Here is a 15,597-nt window from a genome sequence, read left to right as displayed (position 1 = left end):
CAGACACAAAAAAACTCAACCAAAAACAAAAAGAAATTAACCCATACTATCTGTTGCAAGCAATCAGTTTGTTGAATTGTTCTTTCTTTATTATAGCCACGTCATTACATTCACTGGGTTGAGAAGAGACCAAAAAGACTTTAGATTTTCCAAACGGATGTGCTGCAACATTCTTAGTTTGAAAACACTTTCCACTGTTTTCAGAGTGTCATTAATTTCACCCTTGAAGGAGAACACTACATTTCGAAGATGGAGAAATTGGGATTATTTTAGTAAGTGATTACATATGAATTCCAGAACCTTCCTCATCAAGTACTAAACTACCTAATGTTTAAAAGCAAACACTTCCTTTGCCTCAGTAAAAAGTTCACCTTTATTTCTAAAAAAACTTCCACAATTTCCCCTTACAGAACACTCCTACGAACCACTAGCACTATACTGCTGTGCTATTTTTAACATGTTGGCTTTGCTTTATCCTAAAACTCCATAATCTATAATTCTGAACCAGTCCACACAATTTCTAGCCTTCCTTGGTCTTTCTATCAAGACTCATGACTAGCTGCCATGCCTCACCATTTAATCAGCTTCAATCAGCTCCTGTGCAATAAACCAGTCTTTCTGTGGCAGGATGCACAGGTGTAAGTACTGTGAAATGGATTCATTCAGGCTTTTGTCACTATCCTGCAGAACAAGGGACATGAAGCTGCTTTACATGAAGGATAAAGCTAAACACACACAGAAGTACCTTCCTTTAGACAGAGCTTCTGACAGCACAGCAGTACTTTTGTGTAGCTAACATTTTACCAGTTACCTGGGCAAAGTAAAGATCTATACAGTATCTTTTATTCAATCAAATTATTTCAAAAGTGACAAACACCACCACCCCTGCCAGACAAAAATGATATTATTGTTCTGGTAGGAAGATCAAATGCAGCCATAGCCAGGGAGAACATGCCTTAAGCAAACAAAGCTGCCATCCAGTCCCAGGGGCTGGCTTGAGCCCTAAATTAGGTGCAGGATCAGGACCTGCCTTTTCCTCATTTGAAAGGATAAAGATTCATACCAGTAGAGCAGACCTTTTGTTCTTAAATCACTGTGCTTTGCTATTGCTCAATCTTATACTTCACACTTTTATTCCTAATTTTTGCTGTTTGCCAAATTCCTTAAGATTCGACGACTTATTCTGGCCCGGATATAGCCAAAACATGTTTTAGAAGATTCTTTGCCTGGGTCTTTTTTTTTTGCCCTTCGACATAATTTCTCTTCCCAAACTTACATCAATAATACAAAATTCATCCCTTTAAAATGAAAATTGTTTTGAAATAACATGCTTAATAAAACCATTCTAAGTCCAGTAGTCTTTACAGATGTGAAATAATTGCTGAAGCTAATATGAACCAGCAATGGCTGGTATTTTTCAATAGCTCTAAACTATATATACCATGTGTATTCTTTTGTTACAGTTTGTTTTGTTTTAAACCAAAGAATGGCCTCTCTGGATTGCAGATTAAATGCTGTCTCATATTCAGTAAAACAAAATGGTTTTTCCGCAAGAAAGAATACACCACCATAAAGGTACTTCAAATACTGAAGACCACATGTAATAATCCACTAGGAGATGGAAGGGGATTTGTAACTAAACTGGGGTTTATTTAACTAATTTCAAGTTATTGCCTTGATGAGTCAGAAATTTTCATCAAAGGGATATTCATCTGGCACTGATATATCTGAATATATTAAGTAAGAGCTTTCTGTTCATCAAATATGAAAGTTGAAAGTGATGTTTAACCAGGAAATATCTATAAATTATGTCATCCAGGACAATAAACGTGTCATCAGTGCAAACTTTGTCCTTTAGCATATTTTAATTTATGTAAAGAAAACCTGAATGTGTCCTGAAGCAACTACTTTAATTCAAAATGGGTTTGTGTTAGCAATTTACACAAAACAGATTACCCTCATAAACACATTAGAATTTCAAATTTCACAGGTGTGATACACTTCTAATACAGAAGTAATCAAGTACATGTGTAAGAGCTTGAATTCCATGCAGGTTTCTTTACACAAAAAGATGATTTAAAGACACTATTCTACTGTGTTTGGGTTTGTACAATCAGCAAAAACAACACTAGCGCAAATGCAGTTGTTTGTGCCAATAATTTTGCAATATTGCAGAAGTTGTAGCTTGATTTCAAGGTTCAGACTATCACTCAGAAGCATTTCAAAGTTATTACCATTAAGTGATACCAGGAAAAAAGAAAGTAAAAAGAAAGCTGTTCTTTTTTTTTTTTTTTATAGGCAGAAATATATACTGCTTTTGGATCTATACATTTTTGAGTATGTCAGATACAGGACAAAATTTCACCCTATTATTAAAATGCTTTCTAAGGAGCTGTAAATATGTATGCCTCGATATAAATATGTATACCTCAACATTAAGCACCTCAGTCAGGTATGTAGATGCTTTGTTGCTGCACAGATTCATTATAATTTGTCTGCTGCATCAGCTGATGCCTCTAAGATCATCCTGCAAGAACATTCAATGGTTTGTTTACCAAAGGGACGTTTCCAAAGAGCACTGTTGCACTGATGTTATGCTGATTTATCTATAGCTACTGCAATTAAATATAAAACCAACACCACCTCTTATAACTTTTCCTTTTTTTTTTTTTTTCATTTCCAGTTCATAAGAGTGGCCTTTTTTATTTTATTCTAAAAAATAAATCAGACCCTAGTCTACCCATTCAAATTATTACTTTTAGCACATTAATTCCATGTTATCTGGTCAATAAATAATTTAAGCTTTATTTTAAAAAAAACAGCATGAAAGAGTAAGATTCTTTTTTCTTCTTTACTTTAGCCACTTTTCTACATGTTGACTGAAACAAGGTTTTCTACTTTTGTTCAGACTTAGTTTTGTGAAATTTTAAACACAATTCAGTCACACAAACATAAATGTAAGAAAAACATGGAAGATTTTACTATTAATAATACTTTGCTATTTTAAAGTAACTTTCAAACAAGCATACTATATGATTTTACAGCCACTTGGGTAAGTTTTCACTACAACAACAAAAAGCACATTTGTTTCTTTGGAGTCATTGACTACTTAAGTCTTTGAAACAAAACTGTCCCTCTATACATCAAAAAATGGTTTTGAGAAACTGAGGAAATACTACATAAACAACTTCAAATAAAGAAAAATAAGCAAATTTTAGCATGTTTATTTTGATCATGCAAAAGAGTGACTAAGTTTGAATGAATTGTTAGAAGCCCCTACAGACAAAGCTGTTACTGACAATGACTAAATTATTTCTATGATTACATTGCTTCAAGTCTTGGTAAGGTGATGTGAACATCTGGTTTTCCAGGGTAGATCTTAACACAATCTTTTAATAAAATCCATCTTCATAGCAGCCATTGAGAACTATTACTTTCATAATATAACTTGCATGCAATTATTCACTGTAACTGTTATTTATTCTGGCATTCACATATCACTGAAAAGCTGTACAAGAGTCCCGCGTTTTTCAATTTTTCAATATACTTTCCTTTATTCATGTTGTACTAACAACATTTTACCCCTTTCTAACAGTCTTTATACCCTTTTAATTTTGTTTGGTATATTTTGAGGTGTGCGTGAAGTTTCTGGCATTGTATTGGAAGTGTTAACCTCCATTCTACATGACAAGACACAATGCAAGACTTACTTAGACTGTAGTTACTATGACCAGTCATTGCTTAGAACATATGTGCATTATGTATTTGAAGGGAAGTGCCTGTTCAGACTGCACTCAATTCCATGTCTTCTCATGTTCTGAGATGTGACATACTGTAAGTACGTACCAAAAACAAAAAAGAAATTGACAGTCTCAGGACACTAGGCACAAGATGTTTCTGCTTACTCAGTCAAAAAATGCTTGATTTTGTTTTTTCTCACTAATAAAAAGGACAACTCTGGTAACAATAGCTGCCAGAAGTACAAACTTCTGATGTTTGCCATTGTTTTCGATAGAAAACAAGTCTATTGGCAGAATATCAACCCTACAATAGAGTTGTGTCCAGATCATGTGTGGTTAGCTTTCAGCAACCTACTCAAACATGACTATCTGGCACTAAGTACAGAAACTTTATTAATTCCTTGTTTATCCAGAGCATGCAAGTATCGTACTCGCAAGATCTGCAGCACTGCTTCCAGAGTATCAGGAGCACCACCACAGAACAGTATCTAGCATTTATAATGCATAGAACAGACTTGTAACACTACCTCACTTAAGAAGGGACATTTGGGGACCAGATTCCCTGCATCTGTAGGTGATTCAAGACAGCTTGATTAAATGCTTATTTGACCAGCATTTTTCTGAGGTGAAGACACACGTTCTGTGTACCTCTAGAATCCAGATACTAAACTACTGTCATGCTTCCTGCACTGCCACAACTACCACAGATCTTGGGCATCAGTGGGAATAGCAGCACACAAAGCTTTTCTAGAAATGCATGGCATTTCTCTGCCTATTTGCAGGCAGAATGACTGAAAAACACCCAGCTTTGGTCAGAGTTATCTAGATAGCTTCACAACTCCCTCTTTTAAAAAGGGAATATCAATATCCAAACATCAGTGAGACTTTACACACATAGGTATGGTTCCATCATCCAGCTGTCAAAAATGTGTCTACTACAGCTCTTGAAGTGACTGCAGGTGGCTGTTAACAGGTTAGCATACATTGTCAATTTATTCACTGGAGATTTAGGATCTTTCTTTTTTTCTTTAATTTTCTGTTTCTTGAGCATTTTTCTTTACCTGGAGTGAGATACCTGAAGTATATAAGCACTATTATTTTCTTAGATTCCCAGAGATAAGACCTCTTATTGGACTCAGGAGGGTTTGTATAACAGATATGTTAGCATAGGCTGACTTGTTCCATGCAGCAGCCAGTTTTGATATATGGCACAAAGAGTCTATGAAATTTGTAAGTTGTGCACTATACCTCATGCCCTGTGATATGCATGAGACCAGAAACAGCAGCTGCAATGGAGTCATATCCACCTCTCTGAACGACTGGACCAGTCTGACCATAACCTAAAAGAGAAACAGAACAATTAGTAATTCAATCAATGACAAGTACAATATAAACTGTTATTTCTCCTCAGTTTTGGTTAACAAGCTGTCCAGGTTTTCCAGCCAATGAATGCTATTGAATTCTACTTATTCCTGCACATTTTTAAGAGTAAAGTTGGATTTAGACTCTGTGGGTTGAGGATGTGTTTGATCTTAATTCTAGACAGATTTGTACCCTGCTATGTTTCATTCCTTTCAGATAAAATTGCCTTTTTAATTCACTGTGTCCGCTGAGGTTGGACTCAGATGTTATCTCAGAGAATCTATGGTATCTCTACAGTCCTACAATTGCTGTCCAACAGAGCCCATCTTGCCTGTGTTATCTCCACTCTGCCATGAGGATACCTTGAATACCCAAACAATACTAAAATCATGACACTATGGTTTAGACACTTGAGTTGTTCCCCCCTCATTTCTGTTACTTTATTCCACATCTAAACAGAGCTACCTTCAAAACAAAACATTGTTTACAAGAGATGACAAGGCTTTAGCAAGTATGTACAATCTGTTTGCCAAGAGTTACCACCAATGAAATTCAACATACTGAGAATTTTTACAGAACTACGTAAATACAGTTTTGTTCATTCATAGAATTAACTTAAAATAAACAGCTGTAGCCAGAAGGATGCTGTCTTACTTTTCCTTGCTATAGTCATCATGTTCTTCTAACAACAACCACAAAATTTTCCAATTGAGGAGGTCTTGCACCAGCAGCTGTGGAGGTCACTGGAACCAGTGACCACCATCACAGAGGGTAGAAGTCAACAGGGAAGGAGCAACATATTTGATTGACGGTTTCTATTAGTTCTAACGATGGCAGAGTCCTCAAAATTCAGATTTAAGCACTTGTCCTTCTCAAAGAGGAAGCACATTCTAAGCTATTCTCGTGCTTTCTTTTCAGATATCTCTAAGAGAAATCCCTTGATTACAGGAGCAATTGGGAGATACTTTTCACAGACAAGATTCCTAATTTAACTGTAGTTTTAAAGCAACATTTATGTTTTATTCTTACCTGTGAGGACAGTATTAGAATTACATTATATCAACATATACTGCAAGATAACAATTCCTAGATTCCTAGAATCTCCTAGATTTCTTTTTGTTATTCTCCTGGAATAATCTTCTCTATATACAGACAGTCCTATACTGTCTATATTCAGTAGACATGGCAGTATAAACATTGGCTTTGTGAATTAAAGCGGACAATTAAAAATCATTTTTCATTAAGGTAATCTACCTCAGTTCCTCCACTTGGACTGATGCTGTTAGGTGCATAATTCATAAATTACTCTCAATGTATAGTGCAAGAGAATTATGATCACTGCAAACTGGAGTTAAAGCACATTGTTACTCCAATTGATAATTCATACCAAGCAAAACAATATCCACTTACCACACAGATTTCCTCATTATACCACAAACTATCTCAATTGCCTGATCTTTTTCTGGCAACATGAGATCCACGTTGTGAAAAGCTATGGGGGAACTCAACTTCTACACTCAGTGTCACAGAGAATATCAGAATACTACAGCCAACCCACTGACTTTATCAATGTAGCCTCAAAACAAACCTTTTCCAAGAAAAATGTCAACACTTTTCTTATGATCAAATTTGTGTCACTACTCACAAGAGATGAAAAAATCTACCAGTTTACCCAGCTTTACTCAAAATCTGACAGCAGCTGACTTTGAGGTCCCAAAGAAACTTGTGGCATTTCCTTTCACATTTACACTCTTAAGTTTGCAGCAAAGAACAGTGTATTCAAATATGAGAGGACTAGCAAATAAAATATGCTGGATCCACCCAAAAATGTTCCAAAGAGCTCTAACTAGGCATATACCATTATCTCATTGGAATGAACTGTAGAATTAAAACCAGTTAAGTGTGTGAGGCCACTTCAAAAACAAAATCTTGCTCAATAGAAAAAGTACTCAAAACAACTTTAATTGAATAGTGAAAAGCATATTGAAATAAGTGAGAAACTACGTACTGGCCTCAATTATTAACAAAGAAAAGACATCTCAACATATCTACTCACACAAATGTTTTCATAAACAGCAAACATCTAAAAGTTAAACATTTCGTATGTAGACAGAATGACTATACAATGCTTTGCAATGCTCTTCTGGTAAGGACAAGCATCCATCCCTCAAACACTGAACTCAGGAAAGGTGACAAGCAATCAGACCTTCATTTTTCTAGAGGAGTTTCCAAAAAAAAAATTTTTAACTCCTTTTCACACATTATAACAGCCAGGTTTCAAAATAAAAGCTATTATTTAATGGCTTTCTGGTTAAAATTAGAACTTCTATGGAGTGTTTAATTAGTCTTCATAGTTCACAATAGATTAAAAAGAAAAAAATACATAATTCTGCTTTGGATCTGAATTCTAGGTGGAGAACCCTAGTGTGGGGACAAAATCTGTTGTCACTGGAAATGGTTTGCCCCAGAAACTATGGATATACAAGATTCCTACAGGAAAAAGTAGAGTTAAGCGAGAAATAGCTATTGCTAAAAATGAAAGATCTCATAATCCAGACAAAAATCAAAGGCTGAACATTATTATTCTGGTAAACAACACAGGTCAATGGAGCAACCCAGTGCAGATGTTTTAGAAATAACGATGAACATAAACACAAAAAGCTTGAAGAAGAGTCCAAAATTACATTCAGAAAATATTCAGCCTGATACCCAGATTTTACAGTAACTGTAATATATACACATACATACATATGTACATACACATATAAATATATAAAATAACTCCTTAAAGATAAAAATGCCACCTAAAGCTTATGTTTGTCCAAATACCCTGTGTTCTCTCATAATTCAGTATGAAAAGTGTAGATTTGCAATTACACCCTCAAACCTAAATATATGTTCCCATTAAACAAAATGTAGTTAGTGGTTTAAAGTTCAGATACAATGGAAAATACTTTAGGGTAAAAAGATAATCCTGTCTGAATAGAGAGAGAATAGATTTAACAGTGATGGTCTCAGAAGGTAAGATAAGGCAACTGATTACACACACTCCTGCTCCCCTTTAGTGGAGTTTATCACCACAAGCTACAGTCAATATTCAAATAGTCTCTACCAGTAAAGAATTTATTTTAGATCCTTAAGTCCAATGAATGTATTTTTATTTTGGGGAATATATTTCAGAGAGACAAAAGAATTTTAAATTTAATTTAATAAAACTAAGTGTTTTATAAATCATTTCAGCTTGACAGGCAGCTGCCTAGATTCTAAATCTTATGTAAAGCTTTAGATTTGTGTAAAACAGAATCTGCAGGGAACAAAAGAAAGTTGCACCACACTAAACCCTTATTCAACTCCCAAAATCCCCATTCTATACCTTGCAGTAGGAAGACATGGTTTCTTCCGATACCTGTCACAACCTCATGTGTCTAGAATTCAAAATCATTGCAGTATGAGCCGGTGTTCTCTACCACAAAATGTACAATCAAACTGAGTACAAGACAATAACCCCCAGTTAGGTCTCCAAGTGCTTCCTAAAAATTGTCATTGTCAAACCATTATTTAATCTGCGGAGCAAGCTTTTGAAATTGCCAGAAACAGAGAATAACACAGAATCATAGAATGGGTGGGGTTGGATGGAACCACAGTGGGTCATCTTGTTCAACGTCCCTGCTTAAGCAGGGTCATCCTACAGCATGTGGCACAGGATTGTGTCCAGATGGCTCTTGAATATCTGCAGTGAGGGAGACTCAACACCCTTTCTGGGCAATTTTTTCCAGTGCTTGGTCACCAGCACAGTAAAGAACTTGTTCCTCATATTCAGAGGGAACTGCCTGTGTATCAATTTCTTCCCATTGCCTCTTGTCCTGTTGCTTGGCACCATCAAGAGCCTGGCTCCATCTTCTCGGCACCCCCTTCAGGCGCTTAGAGACATTGATGAAGTCCCCTCTCAGTGGTCTCTTCTCCAGGCTGAACAGGCCCAGCTCTCTCAGCCTGTCCTTGTAAGAGAGAGGTTCCAGTCCTTTAATCACCTCCATAGCCATCCAATGGGCCCACTCCAGGAGCTCCATGTCACTCTTTTGCTGAGGAGCCCAGAACTGGACACAGCACTCCAGATGTGGCCTCACCAGGGCTGAGTAGAGGGGCAGGATCACCTCCCTCCACCTGCTGGCAATGCTCTTCCTAAAGCACCTGAGGATACCATTGGCCTTCTTGGCCACAAGGGCTCACTGCTGGCTCATGGGCAGCTTCCTGTCCACCAGGACCCACAGGTCCTTCCCCACAGAGCTGCTTTCCAGCAGTTTGGCCTCCAGCCTGTACTGGTGCAGGGGATTATTCTTCCCCAGGCACAGGGCCCTGCAATTGCCTTTGTTGAACTTCAGGCAGTGCTTTCTGCCCATCTCTCAGTCTTCCAGTTCTTCTCTCCCATCTCTCTCAAGGCCCTTTTGAAGACCATTTTGAAGGCCTCGGGGGTATCAGCCACTACTCCCAGCTTTGTGTCACCGGTGAACTTGCTAAGGAGGCATCTGCCCCTTCACCCAAGTCACTGATGAACAAGTTAAATGATACTGGGCCAAGTATTGAACTTTGGGGACACCACAAGTGACAGGCCTCCAGCTAGCCCTGTGCCACTGATTACAACCACTAAAGGACTATTTGCTTATTCAGCACAGTCACACCTAAATCTTCCTGTTCTGACCCTGCAGCCAAGTCTATCTTCTATATAAGAAAGTGTAGAAACCTTTACTCTTTGAAGCTTTTTGTGAGCAAGAAAAATTAACCAGGTATGAGAAGTATGAAAGAACTGGCCCTGGCTACTTTCTGTCAGCTTAAGGGAAACATGGGCCTTTATTGAAGGCATTTACAAAGCAAATGCCACAGCTTTCCACCAGCAATCCTGCATCCTTAGCTCAAATAAGAATGAAGAAAGAGACTTTAGCCACTTGGAAAGTTCTGAAAAACAGAGGATGCTAAATGAGCCAATAAAGATAAACTTGCATCTGAAAAGTTTTGAAGATTTTTCTTAACCAAGAACTCCACAATCACTCTTTGTTATTCTGCAGCATAACAGAATGTATGAATATTCAAAATGAGACATGCTTAATGTGACAAAAAAATTGATATCTCTCTGTTCCTGCATCCACTGTTCTTCAAATATTTGGATAAATATGACAATTAAAGTTTTATAAAATAAGGTGGCTAATATGTAACAATGCAGCTCACATCTGTTCTAAAAAGTCTCCAGCTGTTTGATGGCCAAACCTTTGATATGGAGCAACAAGAGAAGACTTAAGGTACCTAAAAATACTTATCTAGTAAACCTGAAAAATAATCATGTCAAGATAAACAGTAAATTATAATAGCACTAAGATACTCATTACTGGCTGGGGGCATTACAGAAGTAACTTTCTGCAAGACACTAATTGCAGCTGACTGAAGATCCATTTGGTAAAATGAATTGGAGCATATAAACTTCCTGTGAATATCGGCAATATATACACATTCCAATTAAATCTAAGAGTGCTGCTATTATCTGATTAAATTATATTGGTATTAATACACCACAATTCCTGACAAGTGGAAAGACTAGAAGTATTTCTCCCAGATTTTTCTAGTTAAATAAGACACACAAAAAAAACCAAAAAAAGCAAAAAGACATTCTTCAATGGGAAATAAATCTTAGCTGCTTCTCTAGGGTTGGTGTGACATTCCTCCGTGACAAAAGGGGGCTAATTCTTCTGAAACGTGGAAGTTACTTCTAACACAACAAATCTTATAGTTCTGGGCTTAGTGTGCAGGAGCCATGTGATGGCACTCAAGGTTTGGAAAATAGCACAGGAAAAATTATAATATTTTCAGGCATCATATGGGACAAAAGTTTGGGGAAAAAAATAACATGTCATAACAAACTACTGGCAGTTTATCCACTTCAAAATGGTCAATATATTTATCACATAAGAGAGTCATAATTTGCTTTACAATCTGCTCTAAGTGATTCTGTTCTGAGACACAGAAAATAAATATTATGAAGTAAGAAAGGTCAGGCTGAAGATTACGAAGAAAGTAATAGCAGTAAAAGTTGCTGGACTGCACAAAAGTGTTATTACCCAAACTTCCAAATGCTCAAAAATGTCAAACTAAATTTAAAAATGCTAGTAAAGAAAACCCCAACCCAAATCTGTTTCCAGAAAGAAGTCTGTTAGAAAAACAGACTAATGTGGCCTTACTGGTTTAGCTTTCTAATACCATGTCAGCTACAACATAGCTTTATTTCATTTTTGCCAGATGACAGTGGGATTTTTAGATACATTTATGTCAGACATTCTTCATAAATTTTAAGAAAGCAGACAAACCAAGTAAACAACTTTGTCCCAGACAAAGTTTCATGTGTCTGTAGATTCTATGCTATTCCAAGATGTATACTGAACACACATTTAGACACCCCATTTCCTTGCCTAGGAGTTACTGATGATATGATGACAGAATTCCTAACGTGTATAAAAAACAATTCATTTTGGCTAGGAGCTGCCTGAAAGCATCTGGGATAAACAGGCACTAACATGTTGCAATACCATCACTTTAAGGACAATTAATCTAAAAGAAGTATTTTTACGTAAGTTAGTTTAGATTCATTTGGGATTTTTATGAAGATTAACAAAAATGTTTCCACATTTCTCAGCTTGTTGTACATTTGATTTGTATTTCATGAAATTTAACAGCCCAGGATAGTATGTCACAAACAGTTTGCACCTTCAAAAAAACAACTGAGAAAGAAATAAATCTCACAAAATTACTAAAAGTACAGAAACTGGAAAGATGGAATGAAAATTCATTCAACGCCTGAAATTGCTACTCTCGCTTTTTCAATACAGTGTACTTTCAAGTTAATGATGGCCTCATAATTAAATCTACAGGACAGCCTGAGTATGACTTTCTGTGTCATAAAAAGAAAGGTCAGCATTTCTCATTATGACCTGTGTTCAAAATATTTGTATCACATGCTAGAGAAAACCAAAAGCCATAATTTCTGCACTTCTTCATGATTTGATAGCATGATAAAACTTTATAAGGTCAAATATAAAACACATTATACTGAAAGGACAGGAAAAACCAACATGGAGACATGTTGTCAACACAGACCAATTCCCTGTAGTTCAATTCCCACATGACAAATGACATTACAAAGTCAGGCTGTATAGGATATTCTGAGCAAAACATAGAAAAATATGTTCAACATAGACATTTCTACAAATACAAACTAAACATTGTCACAAATTCAATCCAGAGATAGATGGCTATCCCTGCTGAATAACAAATTAATGAAAAACACCTTTTAGCTTGTTCTAGTGCCAAAAGAAAATATTCAATTAAAGACAGCTTACATCTTTACTTAATAAAGATTAATGAAACAAGCAGAAGAACACAAGCAATTCTCTGCGATGACAAAAGCCAAAGTCTAACAGACGCATTATATGAAACTTTGCAGTGTCAGAGCTGCCAAATGTGTTAGCAAAACGAGTAATGACTTTTGGAAAATGCTTGCCATGTGTTGGTCAGAAGGAAAGGAAGTACAACTTCCTGAATAGGCAGGCTTACAGGAGATCAGAACAGATACAAGAAAGGTGAAGTCAGAGCAAACTGTCAAGAGAGATGAAAGGATATTAAAAAAAAAATAAGCCTTAGGTCAGCAAGCATAAAATCTGACCAATCTGATAAAAACATTTCATTTCCCAATTGATGATTTCAAATGTGTACAATATTTATTGCTTTTACACATGTCGATTTAGACATTCTAACCCTGTCTTTTGAACAAAATCAGGTGTTATAAGGTGGAAAGCAAAGATAAAACAAAATTGTTAAATCAAATACAAAAGTCTATGCTAAGGTTTAGCTGCTGAAAGACTAGAAGAGGACAAACAATAGCCTCTGCCAGTTGTGCAGCTCCATTCAATTTCCATGTGATCTGGGTACCCAGCCTCACACAACTACTCTTAAAGCACCAACCACATTTCTAGGACACAGCCACAGACCATTTCAAACAACACAAGCTTGGTTTTCAAAAGGCTTTTAATCAGGCCTGCAAACTTCTAGGCCGTATTTTCTAGCTATATAACATGACAAATATAAGTTACAAGAAAGCAGTCCTTCCCTCCATAGCTCAAACTGTAATTACTCAGGAGATGTTGCTATCACTTTATTTTGCTAAATCAGCAAAAGTTTAACTTGTCACTCTCTGAATTTCAAGGCAGAAGCAGCTTCCCAGTCTAAGTGGGGTCACTCTTCTACATGATCTAAGAAATGAAATGTGTCATGGCAACCATTTTACAAAAAAAAAAAAAATTCAATTAAAAGCTTTTAGATGACACTGAGATTAGGTACTCAAACTTTATTCCCCACCTTAAAGGAGGCTGATAAATACCCAAATTCCCCATCGCTGTTTTGGGTTTACACAAATATTTCCAGCTGAACACTCTTAAAAATAACGACTCACTCCTTGTTCCATGCTTGGTACAGATACAGCTGATCTTAGGACTACAAATATTTATATAGTGAAAGCTAATACTAAAATAGTGAAGTCAATTACTCACAGCAGTGTAGCAATGGCATTTCCCCAGAACATCCAGGCTGCAAAACTTGCACAGAAATTAGTTAAATACTGAGGCAAGCTGTCTATCCTACCCTCTGTGTGTCCTCATCTACTTTGCTAGAATTGTTCTACCAATCCAACTCTGCCACACTATTACTACTAAGGTAAGGGAGCAAATATTTGTGAGAAATATCTGGCTAATCTGGAAATCAGTCAAGAGTCAACAGAAAGACACCAGACTTCAGCTCAACAGATATTAATAATCTTGCTACTTCTAATAGTGAAAAAAATCATGTAAAATTAAGAAGTACATGCAAAATGTATTTTCTATTAATATTTATGGTACTATGGCCAAGCAGTGTCGTGCCAGGATAGCCTCAGAGAATTCTTCTGAAAAGGACATGATTATCTATGACCCCATGACAGAAATGTTAAGTAATTACTTAATTACATAATTATTTCTCATCTGAAACAGATGATGTGCATTCTAAAGTCAATATTACCTAAACAGACGTCCATTTTTTGCGACTGTACATAGTTACATTGACAGACAAATATGTGCAGCAGTGTCCAGTGAAGGAGCTGACCTTGACCAAGCACTTCCCCTCGGGGTTGCAGGTCCGTGGCTGAGAATGCATACTATGACCCTGACTTCTCCCTCTAAGATAAAATACATAGTCCCTCGGGCAGAAGTTGGAAAAGCATATCAAATAAACTCAAAATCAGTATGTAATTGTTTTTTAAACTTTCCAAACATTTCTCAAACATTTTCAAAACAAACCTATAAAGTTTAATTCCCAAAGAGGATTAAGTCATATGGAATGCAATATATTCTTAGAATTCCAGGCTGTCATTTCAACCCTTTCAATAACTTCAGTGATAATTTTTGAGCCTGATTTTAGTTTTCTTTAGTCTATACACACAAAACACGGAAACAGAAGAGATATGATAAAATACATGGTCTGGAAGTAAAGATATTTACACTTTTCAGTTTTAATCTTAAGTTCAATTCATTAACAAATTCATTTCCATATATTTTAAGATCGTTAATTTGACAGAAATAAAAGAAACTGACAATCATATACTATATGTTCTGAGCAGGTACATTATATATAGCACCCCTTATTATTGTACAAAGAATGTAGTTTTATATGAATAAGCACCTTAAGTTGCAGTTCCATAAAATAATTTTGAAAGATGTAGTCTTGTAAAAGAGGCTACAAAATTTTGGCCTCCTATCTTCCTCTTGAAATGGTGGTCAGGTCACTGTAAGACATGATCACAATGGTACTAATTACCCCATCCTGACTTTGCGATACCCACAAGAACTCTACTCCTGGAAAAGAAAGCTATCCTCTCTGTTAGAAAGCTTTTCTAAGCGTTTAATAGGAATCTTTTTTTGCAGAAATATAAATAGTTGCTTCTTTTCCTATGTATAACAATTATTCTTTTCTCTTTACAAGACCTTTTACTTACAAGAAGACAGTTATCCACAAACCTATTCTCATTACACCCTTACTTCACAGTAATGTTCACTACTTCCTATGTCAAAGTTTTCTCTGCAAGACAACTTGCAAATCAATGGGTTTCAGCTGTTAGCATAAACACTGGCATACAGAATGCTTTTAACGATCAGGTACATGGAAAAGTGTCAGATACTGCCACCATTTTGGTTTCTAAAAATGACAAAAACCAGGCTATTTTTCAATAGTTTGTCTTCTACGCCCAAAACTGTTTTCTTTCTGTTTGCTAGCTACTGACAGTGTTTTATTTTGTAACAGTATTCTAAAAACACAAGTAATGAAAACCATATGCTTACTGGGAAACATTTTCAGGTCAACAGCAGCTACTTACAGTCTTCCTAAAAATCTAACAACACCCACAGACAATACTGTGAAAGGGAACAACAAA

General features: G+C 36.2%; 1 protein-coding gene across 4 annotated transcripts in view; it reads right to left on the bottom strand.

Moving 5' to 3' along the window:
• The window catches only part of SUGCT (succinyl-CoA:glutarate-CoA transferase), a 341,541-nt gene that overhangs the window by 295,805 nt on the left and 30,139 nt on the right, over positions 1–15,597 (bottom strand). For all 4 annotated transcript variants that reach the window (XM_032103637.1, XM_032103646.1, XM_032103654.1 and 1 more), the window contains exon 7: positions 4,989–5,080. In XM_032103637.1, the coding sequence (XP_031959528.1) occupies positions 4,989–5,080 (92 nt within the window). The remainder of the gene's footprint in view (positions 1–4,988; positions 5,081–15,597) is intronic.

The sequence above is a fragment of the Corvus moneduloides genome, chromosome 1 (genome assembly GCF_009650955.1).
Source record: "Corvus moneduloides isolate bCorMon1 chromosome 1, bCorMon1.pri, whole genome shotgun sequence".
Taxonomy (NCBI): Eukaryota; Metazoa; Chordata; class Aves; order Passeriformes; family Corvidae; genus Corvus; species Corvus moneduloides.
This window is presented reverse-complemented; position numbering and strand designations above follow the sequence as displayed.